At 42.1% G+C, this 14,484-nt stretch overlaps 1 protein-coding gene across 1 annotated transcript in view; it reads right to left on the reverse strand.

The window, feature by feature from the left end:
• Positions 1–14,484, reverse strand: part of LOC117504783 (potassium voltage-gated channel subfamily KQT member 2-like) — a 344,945-nt gene that overhangs the window by 51,000 nt on the left and 279,461 nt on the right. The window contains 3 exon segments of the mRNA XM_034164283.1: positions 3,124–3,327; positions 12,644–12,723; positions 13,514–13,543. Coding sequence (XP_034020174.1) covers positions 3,124–3,327; positions 12,644–12,723; positions 13,514–13,543 — 314 coding nt within the window.

Here is a 14,484-nt window from a genome sequence, read left to right on the forward strand (position 1 = left end):
TGATTTCTTAGTTTTTATTTTTAATAAATTTTGAAAAAAATAAATTTTTTCATGTTTCATGTCATTATGAGGTGTTGTGAGTAGAATTTTGAATGAAAAATTTAATTTACTTCATTTTGGAACCAGACCAACATAAAATGTGGGAAAAGTGAAGCACTGTGAATACTTTCTGGATGCACTGTAATCTGTGCGTCTGTGTGCATTTGGACCGCAGGCATGCGTCTGGGTGCATTTGGACCAGGCTGACCTGGAGAGTTCTTGTGTCTGAACTCTTCATCCTGCATCTCTATCAGCACTACAGGAGGAGAAAGAGGAGACAGTGAATGTCACACAAACACTGTGCTTCTTCATAGTGCCATACTGATGGTTTACGCAAAAGCTGCTCATTCACTCACGAGTTTGACGCCACGGATCACACAAAAGCAGCTTCAAAAGCATCGTTTCATGAGTCGTATAGCTGTGCTTTTGCTTCAATGCCTGATATGAGAAATATGTTTTTGTATCTCAAAAACGTGATGTGACTGGCAAAAACTAATACCACATTCAGATACAGCCCCCAAATTAACCAAAATCACCGTGCTGACCAATGTCATCAGTAGATGAAGCTTAAACTGCCTTCAGAATTATATCAGTTTGAACTTTTCACTCCATAAATGCATATGGGCACAAATCACCATGATTAAAAATAAATTTTGTGCATTGTGGAGGTTATAATTGGATCATGAACATCAAGATTTCTGCTCAAAACCTTCTTGTGGTCACTTGGATGAAAAGAAAGACATCTAAATCTCAACAAGAAGTTCGAGAGATTTCCCACCTGGATAAATGACAACCTTCATCAACATCACAAAAATCAAATCGACTATTTTGAACTTCTGCTATTAAAGATGACTAAATGAAATGACCAGACTTTTTACTTTAGCTTTTCAGAACAAACGTTGGTGCACCCTCAGAACCTGCTGGTGCACCCTCAGAACCTGCCGGTGCACCCTCAAACCCTGCCAGTGCACCCTCAGACCCTGGCGGTGCACCCTCAGACCCTGGCGGTACAGCCTCAGACACTGGCGGTGCACCCTCAAACCCTGCCAGTGCACCCTCAGACCCTGGCGGTGCACCCTCAGACCCTGGCGGTACAGCCTCAGACACTGGCGGTGCACCCTCAGACCCCAGCGTTGTACCCTCAGACCCTGACGGTGGTCTGAGGGTGCACCTCCAGGGTTATGTAAACCAGAGTCATCCAGTGTACCCTCACGGACCCTCTACCATTGTGACATCAAGCGTCTGGAGCTCTTTTAGCAATCCAAACTTCGGCAGATTCTTCGAATTAGCTGGAAAGATTTTGTTACAAATAATGCAGTTCTGGCTCGTGCATTACTCCCAAGTATAGAGTCTGCAATTCTCCATCACCGCCTCCGCTGGGCTGGGCACATCTCTAGAATGGGAGAAACTCGGCTCCCTAGAGTCACCCTGTTCGGTGAGCTTGCCCAAGGCGATCGCCCTTGAGGTGGGCCTAAAAGGCGCTTTAGGGACCAACTTAAACAGTCTCTTAACTCCACCGGCATCCCCATTGATACCTGGGAAGAAACTGCCAGTGATAGAAGAAGGGGCATCTTGCAGCACGTGAAGGAGTGACAAATTTTGAGAATCAGCAGCTAAAAAGAGATGAACAACAACGTCAGGAGCAGAAAGAAAAATTACTTCCATGCCCACCTCCCCATATCCCTTGCACGTCCTGCTCAAGGCTCTTCTATGGCTACCTCAGTCTCCGGAGTCATCAGCAGGCGGCGCACCCAGGAAGATGAAGCAACAGGCGAAGTTCCCCTAACTCTGACTCGAGCGGGGTGCCGACGACGATATCGCCTGACATTCAAAGAGGGCATGCCCGCTTTGACATACAACTCACAGTGGTGGGTGAGGCGGCTACAACAAGTGATGAATTTCAGGGTGCAGTGATACAGCGGGGTCAGGGACTGTAGACAACTGGATGAACACACCTACACACGACATCACCACAGTCCAATTTCTCCACTGTGAGATCAATAAAGTCTTATCTTATCTTATCTTAATAAGGGCAGGAAGGTAGCAGTTATCAGGAGCTTCTGAGCACTTAAGGAGAAGCATGACTTGTTTCTGTAAAGGAAGCCGAGCTTCATCCTTAATTTGGAGATCAAGGGTTTAAAATGAACTTTAAAAGAGAGTGCCATGTCAAAAGTTAATTCCAAACACTTGTACCTGCTGACTTGCTCAAGAACATTACCTTGGGCAGTTTTGACTGATGGTATGCACTCCAAGGAAACAGATGATTTTGAGAAAAACGTTATTTTGGATTTTTCTGCATTTAAGACTAGTTTGAATTTCTCCAGATGGTTCTGCACCACATCAAAAGCGGACTGCAAGAATTCAAATGCCCGTTTCACTGAGTTTGAGCAGCAATAGATTATTGTGTCATCAGCATACAGATGATAGAAGGTGTTTGATAAGTTTGTACACAGGTCAGTAGTATAATGTGTGAACAAGATAAGTCCCAAGATTGAGCCTTGAAGAACACCTTTTGTTACCTCGAGGAAGGCAGAGTTAACACCAGCCATCTGAACACAATGAGTCCTGCTAGCCAAATAGACTGCAAACCACGAGACTGCATGTGTAGAGACACTGTGTTTGGAAAGAATTTTCAAGAGCAGACGGTGATCCACGGTGTCAAAGGCCTTCGAGAGATAAAGAAATAGAGCGACACAGAACGTTTTAATCCAATGTCTCAAGTACATCATTTAAAACTTTCAGGATAGCAGTTGTGGTGTTATGTTGCTTCCTAAAACCAGACTGGAAAGAGTTTAAAATGTTATTGATTCTAGGACGTCCTTCAATTTATCAGTCAAATGTATGGAGTCTTTGACCAGGAAATATGGGTGGCTCACTAGAAGGTGTGACACCGGAGGCAGATCTCACAACCTTCCAGAACGTTTTGGAATCTTTAAAATTTTCGGTGATTTTTGATAAAAAAAAATTGGATTTAGCCTTCTTAATTAGAAATGTTGAGATTATCAGTTCCATTTCTACTGACTCATCTATTCTCAGCTACATGTACTCACAGCATCAGTTTTGAAAGGACTTTTTCTCTCCTACCTTCAGAGTTTTGCCGGGAGGCAGCTCCTCGGATCCTGAAGGCTTGTCTGGTTCTGCTGCGGTCTCCAAAGCTCCAGCTTTTAGGAACCTTACCGGGACTGTCCTCCAAACTAGGATCCATGCTGGGAGATTGCCGTAAGGCCTGAACACCACCTGGGACTCCTGGACCTCCAGGAATGACTCCAGAAACAGCTGTAGGAACCACTAGAAAGAGCAGGCGAATAAAAACAGACATCAGGAAAGTAGGTGGAGAATGAGATGAGATGAGATTTATTGTCATTGTCATTACACGAGTGCAGCAACAACAAAATTACATTTACACTCCAATTACCTCAGGCAAGATACAGCAATTAATCCACAATTATTACTAGTTTACCGTAATAATGGCACACATCAGAATTAAAGACAACGCATATACATTTGAAGGTGAAGTGAAGGTTGCAAATGATCTTCTTATGGCCTCAGACAGTGGACTCATCTCTGTGCTTGTTCTGTTAGACCTCAGTGCTGCTTTTGATACTGTTGACCATAAAATTTTATTACAGAGATTAGAGCATGCCATAGGTATTAAAGGCACTGCGCTGCGGTGGTTTGAATCATATTTATCTAATAGATTACAATTTGTTCATGTAAATGGGGAATCTTCTTCACAGACTAAGGTTAATTATGGAGTTCCACAAGGTTCTGTGCAAGGACCAATTTTATTCACTTACATGCTTCCCTTAGGCAGTATTATTAGAAAGCATTGCTTAAATTTTCATTGTTACGCAGATGATACCCAGCTTTATCTATCCATGAAGCCAGAGGACACACACCAATTAGCTAAACTGCAGGATTGTCTTACAGACATAAAGACATGGATGACCTCTAATTTCCTGCTTTTAAACTCAGATAAAACTGAAGTTATTGTACTTGGCCCCACAAATCTTAGAAACATGGTGTCTAACCAGATCCTTACTCTGGATGGCATTACCCTGACCTCTAGTAATACTGTGAGAAATTTGGAGTAATTTTTGATCAGGATATGTCCTTCAATGCGCATATTAAGCAAATATTATTGAATGGTTCAATAACAGTTTCTATTATACTTTTTACAGTCATCATGTCTAAATCTTCATGGTCAGTTGATCTTTTGCTTACACAGTTTTTTACAATATTTCTTATTTCATCTTTTTCCTACTGGTGGTTGGCTCTCACTGCGGTATTGTATCACTTCCTGTTCCGGAGCACAGCGGTGTTTTTCTGTATCTGTTAGCTGTTTAATCTGCGCAGTTAGAATGATCTAGTTATCTAGATTACGATTTGTTTCCCAGTGTAATCTTTACGTGCCTTAACTAAAGCACTCCTTCTGCTGAATCACCTCTAAATTATTTACACATTATTCACTTTGCGTGTTTTTAGGAATCCGCTAGCTTAGCGTAGCTACTAGCTCTTAGCCGATTTAGCATGGCGGCTTCTCCTGTCTCTCCCGCACTTTTCTGCTCTGGGTGTGAAATGTTTAGTTATTCCTCGGCCTCCTTTAGCAGTAACGGTACTTGTAATAAGTGTAGCTTATTTGTAGCTTTGGAGGCCAGGCTGGGCGAATTGGAGACTCGGCTCCGCACCGTGGAAAATTCTACAGCTAGCCAGGCCCCTGTAGTTGGTGCGGACCAAGGTAGCTTAGCCGCCGTTAGTTCCCCCCCTGGCAGATCCCGAGCAGCCGGGAAAGCAGGCTGACTGGGTGACTGTGAGGAGGAAGCGTAGCCCTAAACAGAAGCCCCGTGTACACCGCCAACCCGTTCACATCTCTAACCGTTTTTCCCCCACTCGACGACACACCCGCCGAGGATCAAACTCTGGTTATTGGCGACTCTGTTTTGAGAAATGTGAAGTTAGCGACACCAGCAACCATAGTCAATTGTCTTCCGGGGGCCAGAGCAGGCGACATTGAAGGAAATTTGAAACTGCTGGCTAAGGCTAAGCGTAAATTTGGTAAGATTGTAATTCACGTCGGCAGTAATGACACCCGGTTACGCCAATCGGAGGTCACTAAAATTAACATTAAATCGGTGTGTAACTTTGCAAAAACAATGTCGGACTCTGTAGTTTTCTCTGGGCCCCTCCCCAATCGGACCGGGAGTGACATGTTTAGCCGCATGTTCTCCTTGAATTGCTGGCTGTCTGAGTGGTGTCCAAAAATGAGGTGGGCTTCATAGATAATTGGCAAAGCTTCTGGGGAAAACCTGGTCTTGTTAGGAGAGACGGCATCCATCCCACTTTGGATGGAGCAGCTCTCATTTCTAGAAATCTGGCCAATTTTCTTAAATCCTCCAAACCGTGACTATCCAGGGTTGGGACCAGGAAGCAGAGTTGTAGTCTTACACACCTCTCTGCAGCTTCTCTACCCCTGCCATCCCCTCATTACCCCATCCCCGTAGAGACGGTGCCTGCTCCCAGACTACCAATAACCAGCAAAAATCTATTTAAGCATAAAAATTCAAAAAGAAAAAATAATATAGCACCTTCAACTGCACCACAGACTAAAACAGTTAAATGTGGTCTATTAAACATTAGGTCTCTCTCTTCTAAGTCCCTGTTGGTAAATGATATAATAATTGATCAACATATTGATTTATTCTGCCTAACAGAAACCTGGCTACAGCAGGATGAATATGTTAGTTTAAATGAGTCAACACCCCCGAGTCACACTAACTGTCAGAATGCTCGTAGCACGGGCCGGGGCGGAGGATTAGCAGCAATCTTCCATTCCAGCTTATTAATTAATCAAAAACCCAGACAGAGCTTTAATTCATTTGAAAGCTTGTCTCTTAGTCTTGTCCATCCAAATTGGAAGTCCCAAAAACCAGTTTTATTTGTTATTATCTATCGTCCACCTGGTCGTTACTGTGAGTTTCTCTGTGAATTTTCAGACCTTTTGTCTGACTTAGTGCTTAGCTCAGATAAGATAATTATAGTGGGCGATTTTAACATCCACACAGATGCTGAGAATGACAGCCTCAACACTGCATTTAATCTATTATTAGACTCAATTGGCTTTGCTCAAAAGTAAATGAGTCCACCCACCACTTTAATCATATCTTAGATCTTGTTCTGACTTATGGTATGGAAATAGAAGACTTAACAGTATTCCCTGAAAACTCCCTTCTGTCTGATCATTTCTTAATAACATTTACATTTACTCTGATGGACTACCCAGCAGTGGGAATAAGTTTCATTACACTAGAAGTCTTTCAGAAAGCGCTGTAACTAGGTTTAAGGATATGATTCCTTCTTTATGTTCTCTAATGCCATATACCAACACAGTGCAGAGTAGCTACCTAAACTCTGTAAGTGAGATAGAGTATCTCGTCAATAGTTTTACATCCTCATTGAAGACAACTTTGGATGCTGTAGCTCCTCTAAAAAGAGAGCTTTAAATCAGAAGTGCCTGACTCCGTGGTATAACTCACAAACTCGTAGCTTAAAGCAGATAACCCGTAAGTTGGAGAGGAAATGGCGTCTCACTATTTAGAAGATCTTCACTTAGCCTGGAAAAAGAGTCTGTTGCTCTATAAAAAAGCCCTCCGTAAAGCTAGGACATCTTTCTACTCATCACTAATTGAAGAAAATAAGAACAACCCCAGGTTTCTTTTCAGCACTGTAGCCAGGCTGACAAAGAGTCAGAGCTCTATTGAGCTGAGTATTCCATTAACTTTAACTAGTAATGACTTCATGACTTTCTTTGCTAACAAAATTTTAACTATTAGAGAAAAAATTACTCATAACCATCCCAAAGACGTATCGTTATCTTTGGCTGCTTTCAGTGATGCCGGTATTTGGTTAGACTCTTTCTCTCCGATTGTTCAGGCCAATCTCCAACCTTCCTTTTCTCTCAAAAATTCTTGAAAGGGTAGTTGTAAAACAGCTAACTGATCATCTGCAGAGGAATGGTCTATTTGAAGAGTTTCAGTCAGGTTTTAGAATTCATCATAGTACAGAAACAGCATTAGTGAAGGTTACAAATGATCTTCTTATGGCCTCGGACAGTGGACTTATCTCTGTGCTTGTTCTGTTAGACCTCAGTGCTGCTTTTGATACTGTTGACCATAAAATTTTATTACAGAGATTAGAGCATGCCATAGGTATTAAAGGCACTGCGCTGCGGTGGTTTGAATCATATTTGTCTAATAGATTACAATTTGTTCATGTAAATGGGGAATCTTCTTCACAGACTAAAGTTAATTATGGAGTTCCACAAGGTTCTGTGCTAGGACCAATTTTATTCACTTTATACATGCTTCCCTTAGGCAGTATTATTAGACGGTATTGCTTAAATTTTCATTGTTACGCAGATGATACCCAGCTTTATCTATCCATGAAGCCAGAGGACACACACCAATTAGCTAAACTGCAGGATTGTCTTACAGACATAAAGACATGGATGACCTCTAATTTCCTGCTTTTAAACTCAGATAAAACTGAAGTTATTGTACTTGGCCCCACAAATCTTAGAAACATGGTGTCTAACCAGATCCTTACTCTGGATGGCATTACCCTGACCTCTAGTAATACTGTGAGAAATCTTGGAGTCATTTTTGATCAGGATATGTCATTCAAAGTGCATATTAAACAAATATGTAGGACTGCTTTTTTGCATTTACGCAATATCTCTAAAATCAGAAAGGTCTTGTCTCAGAGTGATGCTGAAAAACTAATTCATGCATTTATTTCCTCTAGGCTGGACTATTGTAATTCATTATTATCAGGTTGTCCTAAAAGTTCCCTAAAAAGCCTTCAGTTAATTCAAAATGCTGCAGCTAGAGTACTGACGGGGACTAGAAGGAGAGAGCATATCTCACCCATATTGGCCTCTCTTCATTGGCTTCCTGTTAATTCTAGAATAGAATTTAAAATTCTTCTTCTTACTTATAAGGTTTTGAATAATCAGGTCCCATCTTATCTTAGGGACCTCGTAGTACCATATCACCCCAATAGAGCGCTTCGCTCTCAGACTGCAGGCTTACTTGTAGTTCCTAGGGTTTGTAAGAGTAGAATGGGAGGCAGAGCCTTCAGCTTTCAGGCTCCTCTCCTGTGGAACCAGCTCCCAATTCAGATCAGGGAGACAGACACCCTCTCTACTTTTAAGATTAGGCTTAAAACTTTCCTTTTTGCTAAAGCTTATAGTTAGGGCTGGATCAGGTGACCCTGAACCATCCCTTAGTTATGCTGCTATAGACGTAGACTGCTGGGGGGTTCCCATGATGCACTGTTTCTTTCTCTTTTTGCTCTGTATGCACCACTCTGCATTTAATCATTAGTGATTGATCTCTGCTCCCCTCCACAGCATGTCTTTTTCCTGGTTCTCTCCCTCAGCCCCAACCAGTCCCAGCAGAAGACTGCCCCTCCCTGAGCCTGGTTCTGCTGGAGGTTTCTTCCTGTTAAAAGGGAGTTTTTCCTTCCCACTGTAGCCAAGTGCTTGCTCACAGGGGGTCGTTTTGACCGTTGGGGTTTTACATAATTATTGTATGGCCTTGCCTTACAATATAAAGCGCCTTGGGGCAACTGTTTGTTGTGATTTGGCGCTATATAAAAAAATTGATTGAATTGATTGATTGACTCTAATCCAAAGCCTACAGTTCCAGACCCATGTAGCAACAATGTGCTTCTGTTTTTTTAATAGTCTTGCTTCCCTAGCAATATCTGCATTTTTGAAGTTGAAGGCTGCAGCAGTAAAAACCGCGCTGCCTTGGAGGTGACAGGGATGAAGCCAGGGTGAGGGGAGTGGAGAAACATGGGGGGGAGGTAATAGGGATGAGGGAGGGAGACATGCGTCGTGTGCAGATGAGTTAAGTTTCTGCCAGTTTCTGTCTGTGTGTGTGTGTAAAGTCTGACATTACTAGGCAACAGCAGGCTGGGGGGGTAGATAGATAAGAAGGGGGAGCCAAATTTCTTCACCAAGGCCGTAGATCCTTGTGGGGAAGAGCAGGGCATTTGACCTTCAGGAGCCGATAAGGCTGGCTTGTTGATGTTAGGGGGATAGAGAATTACATTTACTGCACCTCTGACCATCTGGAGCCCAAATTTATGAAGAATATTCGCCGGTCCACATTCCTTTGCAATGCAGCAATATGCTCCAAGATGGTATCCATTTTGCATGTGAGTTCAAGAGTTCAAGTAGTCTGAAATTACACAGCATTGCCCAAGTCATTAATCATGATGGACAGATGAGGGGACGAGATTCTGGAAGCAGCCGTCTTGCTAATATTCCTGTGGGTAAGGGCAGCGCACAAACCAGTCAGCGCCAAACCTTCCACCATAAAAGCGAATAGAAATAATCCTCAATGTCTTCCACAGACAGTGGAGCCAAGCATGTCACACTCCATTCTCTCAGGTGTCGAGAGCATAGCCCTCTGGGTAGGTTCCATCAGGGCATGCAGGGTCCCCCAGCCCTGATTTCCTTGTTGAAAAAAATGGTGTCATTAGCTTTGAGAGAACAGCTGATCAATTCCATGGTTAATCCAAATCTTAATTTGAAAAATTCAGTCTGGTGAAGCTGGGACTTTGAATGTCTGAGCAGAGATACAGAACAGAAAGTGGGAGAGGGGAGGAATGCGACTGTCCTTTCCGGAGTCCCAAGCAAGAATGAAGAGAAAAGGAAGGAGAGAAAGGCACAGAAGAGGCAAACCATTAAAGCTGGCAGATCACCAAGGAGAAGTAGAAGAAAAGCAGGACGTAAGGTCAAAAAGAAGTCTCCTACCCATGATGGACTAATGTACGGTGCCTTGCCAAAGTATTCAGCCTCTTGGTATTTCACACAATTTAATTTGTTTATGTAATTTCAAATACAAAAAGTAAATCAGGTTTCTCAAGATAAAAAATTTTAAATTATCTTCCTTAAACTCAAAGCAAATTTCGACAACGTGACATAAATTAATTAAAAATATAAAAGCCAAGATGATGGGTTGCATAAGTAAAACAATACTTTAGTATAATACCTGTAAATATTATTATCTTATCATATTATCAGTTTTCTTCAGACAAGTCAGGGGATGGACACATGAACATTTCCAAGTCACTGAATACAGTGAGGCAAATAAGTATTTGATCCACTGTCGATTTTGCAAGTTGTCCCACCTACAAAGAATGTTGACGTCTGTAATTTTTATCGTAGGTTCACTTCAACTGTGAGAAACAGAATCTAAAAAAAAAATAATCAGAAAATCACCTTGTATGATTAACAATTAATTTGCGTTTTATTGCATGAAATAAGTATTCGATCACCTACCAACCATCAAGAATTCTGTCTCACACAGACCTGTTAATTTTTCTTTAAGAAGCCCTCTTATTCTGCACTCTTTACCTGTATTAATTGCACCTGTTTGAACTTGTTACCTGTATAAAAGACACCTGTTCACACACTCAATCAATCACACTCCAACCTGTCCACCATAGCCAAAACCAAAGAGCTGTCTAAGGACACAGGGACAAAACTGTAGACCTGCACAAGGCTGGGATGGACTACAGGACAACAGGCAAGCAGCTTGGTAGAAGACAACAACTGTTATGATTATTTATTAGAAAGTGGAAGAAACACAAGATGACTGTCAATCTCCCTCGGTCTGGGATTCCATGCAAGATCTCACTTTGTGGGGTAAGGATGATTCAGAGAAAGCTCAGAACTACACAGGAGGACCTGGTCAATGACCTGAAGAGAGCTGGGACCACAGTCACAAAGATTGCTCTTCTGCAAAGGGGACAGGATGACTGCACCATATTGAAGGGAGGATGGATGGGGCCATGTATTGCGAGATTTTGGCAAACAATCTCCATGACCCATCTTCCATTGAAGATGGGTCATGGCTGGGTCTTCCAGCATTCTATTTCTACCTCATTTCTTGTGTCTTGTACTGTTACAAGTATTATTATTATTGTTTATCCTCACACACGCTGTTTGATGAACATTTTCCTCTATTTGCACCCACCTTGTGTGTTTTTAAGAGCTGACGTAACATGTGAATTTCTCCTCTGTGAGATCAGTAAAGTTTATCTTTATCTTTATACAGTTACCATGGTGCATGTGCTGCTGTTTGCCTAGCAACCAAATTTTTTTTTTTCTTATTAGTTGCCCAGTATGTATATTTTCTAAGGCTCTTAGCCTGTTAGAAGTAGGGTTATCTCCTTTGAATAGAATTTTTAGACATACATAGCCTGTAAATGTTGCTATGGTTAAAGTGTTTCCATTTTTTTTTTTTTTTTTTTTTTTTTGATAACTGTGATGTGCCTTATGGATTATGTGCCCATATGCTTGCCTTGTTTTGGTCCTAACACTGTTCGACTTAACAGGCATTAATTACCAGTTGCTCTGGTTACTATGTTGCCTAGCAACCAAATATTCACCTTCTTGTTATTAGTTGACTGTAACACATTTTATTGACTCTTTTGTCCAATATGCAAGTCTTCTGAGGGCTTTAAGACCAGTCGAGTATAAACAAAGTTGTTATGGTTCTTGTGTTGCCTGGAATCTATAAATATTCATCTTATTGCTTTATACTTATAGCACACTATTTGGAATCTGCATACCTTCTGATGGTCTTAAGGTAGGATTTGAGATAACAGCATCTTTTATGAATGGAATTTAAAGATCAATCAATCAATCAATTTTTTTTTATATAGCGCCAAATCACAACAAACAGTTGCCCCAAGGCGCTTTATATTGTAAGGCAAGGCCATACAATAATTATGTAAAACCCCAACGGTCAAAACGACCCCCTGTGAGCAAGCACTTGGCTACAGTGGGAAGGAAAAACTCCCTTTTAACAGGAAGAAACCTCCAGCAGAACCAGGCTCAGGGAGGGGCAGTCTTCTGCTGGGACTGGTTGGGGCTGAGGGAGAGAACCAGGAAAAAGACATGCTGTGGAGGGGAGCAGAGATCAATCACTAATGATTAAATGCAGAGTGGTGCATACAGAGCAAAAAGAGAAAGAAACAGTGCATCATGGGAACCCCCCAGCAGTCTACGTCTATAGCAGCATAACTAAGGGATGGTTCAGGGTCACCTGATCCAGCCCTAACTATAAGCTTTAGCAAAAAGGAAAGTTATACATAGCCAGTGAGTATGGTGAATTTGTTGCCTAGCAACCGTTGCTAGGGAACATGGTCTAGAAATTGGCACTACCCCCGAAATACTGTGTATATCCTGGAGTATCACTGTGCCAATTCCATGCTTGTATGACTACCTGAGCAATTCCAGCCACATTCTGCACTTGTGGTCTGAACTAATGTCATGTTGTTAACATCCCAAGAGCAGAGGACAGTAAGATTAACTTTATCAAGTTAACATGTGTGACTCCATCATGATGCTCAGAAACAGTTTTGAGGGTTTTTTTTTCATTAGGATGTGGTGAACCCCCTGTGGGATCATCTGAGGGTGAGCAATGTGGTTCTACCGTTTGTGGATGTCATAGTTGAAAGGTTGCAGAAACTGGCTTTTGGCCATCTGTCTGAAGGTGAAGAGGATGAATTCCAAAACCTGAATACCCACCATGCTGGGGAGAACCTTTCCCTTTGGTTCCTGAACTTCGGGGAGATGAGAACACCCTCTCTTTCAGACTGACCTTTTGACTGCAGAAACGACAGACAGACAGTTTCAGAGAATCTGGGTGATGTTCAGTGTACAAATAATGAATGTTTATGAGTTCAATGGTACGAATATTTCATGAGGAGAAAGCTGAAACAAACCATTCAACGAGGCAAATTATTTATTAATGATTTCTTTTATATGATGGCTACAATAGATCCTTGTCATTTTATAGTACATTAATTTAAAAACCTCCTCAGTGCAGCAAAAAAAATGTCAGAAATGAATCCAGCTTTGATGTGTCACTGCTGCTTTGACATCAACAGTCCAACACGACCTTTAAATAGGAGTCCAAAAATAATTCTGACCATGACGTCCGCCAGGCCGTGCATCAAACTCCACCATGTTTGTTTTAAAGCTAAGCACCGCCTGGCTTGTGTGAGTGTTTGTGCATGCGTGCATGTATGCACGTGTATGTGCATGTGCGTGTGTGTGTGTGTGTGCACAGAGTGCAGTGGTACCAAACATATGGAACCAATTTGCACTCTAAATGCAACACAAATGGGATGACTAATCCATGTCACGTGACATACAAATGCACCAATCAAATAACAAGGATCCATTCAGCCGTTATATAATATCTTCAATGTTCTTGCACAGTGACCACTGATCTACTGATAATTTATTACAAGATGTGTATGTACGTGAATTCAGAGGAACCCTTCTTAGGACTGGACCACAGATTTGAGGTCATGTGTGAGCACTAAGGGTCTTAGAAGAAGATCTGTCTCAGTTATACAAGCGCTCCGTTTCAGTGAAACCTGCAGCACTAACCTGGGGGAAGGTTCAGGCTGCACCTCCTTCCTGCGAAGAAACAGAAGAGACACCTGCGGTATGAATGTGAGCAGACGTACTCAGACATACTGCCTGTGAAAACGCTGATTTGTGCACATCGGCCACTTTTCACTCCAACAGCAAACTGAGATGACAACCTGATCCAGAACTCAAGAGTCCAGTTCTACTTTCCTTTCCTGGTCGTTGTTTGACATTTAGTACTGACCTAATTGGATCCTAGGCACGAGGGGCAGGGCTAATGTACGGCTGATCACCGATTGGCTCTAAGTGATTGATTAAAAGGGACCTCTTTTAAATTTTTTGGTATAATAGGATCAGTGACATGCAGTCAGGGGAGGCAGTGGCTCACCTCAGGTGAGCCACCTGCCATCAAGGAAAGAAAAATGTCAAATGAAAAAAATTAATTAAATGCTGATTTGTACTATAAAGTTATTTTCCTTTTAACTTCATCAGTTTTAGATGATTTTATTCAAAATCACTGAATTTTCCCCTTTGTCACTGAAATAGTGAGCAGAGACGTGCGCTGAGGCAGCAGCCCGGCAAGTGTCACCGTGGACTGTTTGTGACGTACAGACAGACTAACTGACTGCTGACACGCTGTGCAGTCAGTTAGTCTGTCTGTACGTCACCAATAAAATGGACAAACACTTTGGCTGTATGAACTTAAATGCCAGAGTTTAGCTGATGTACATAATGTACAGTGTTTTTTGTCAACAGCTGTGTGTGTGTAAGGTGTTTTATGTGCTGAGCGATCAGAAAACAGCTGCAAAAAGGCACCAGGTGAGGCACGCAGTTCTGCTGCCTCATGGTAGGGGGCACTAGTGATCCCAGGGATTCTTCTTGCAGCAACTCCTCAGCTGCAGAATAAGTGACAGCACGATACAATTTACAGTTAGCAAGTTAAGAGCAGTGGTCCAAGTCCATTTCAATTTATTTTCATTTACATAGCA

This window comes from Thalassophryne amazonica, chromosome 3 (genome assembly GCF_902500255.1).
Source record: "Thalassophryne amazonica chromosome 3, fThaAma1.1, whole genome shotgun sequence".
In the NCBI taxonomy this organism is placed as follows: Eukaryota; Metazoa; Chordata; class Actinopteri; order Batrachoidiformes; family Batrachoididae; genus Thalassophryne; species Thalassophryne amazonica.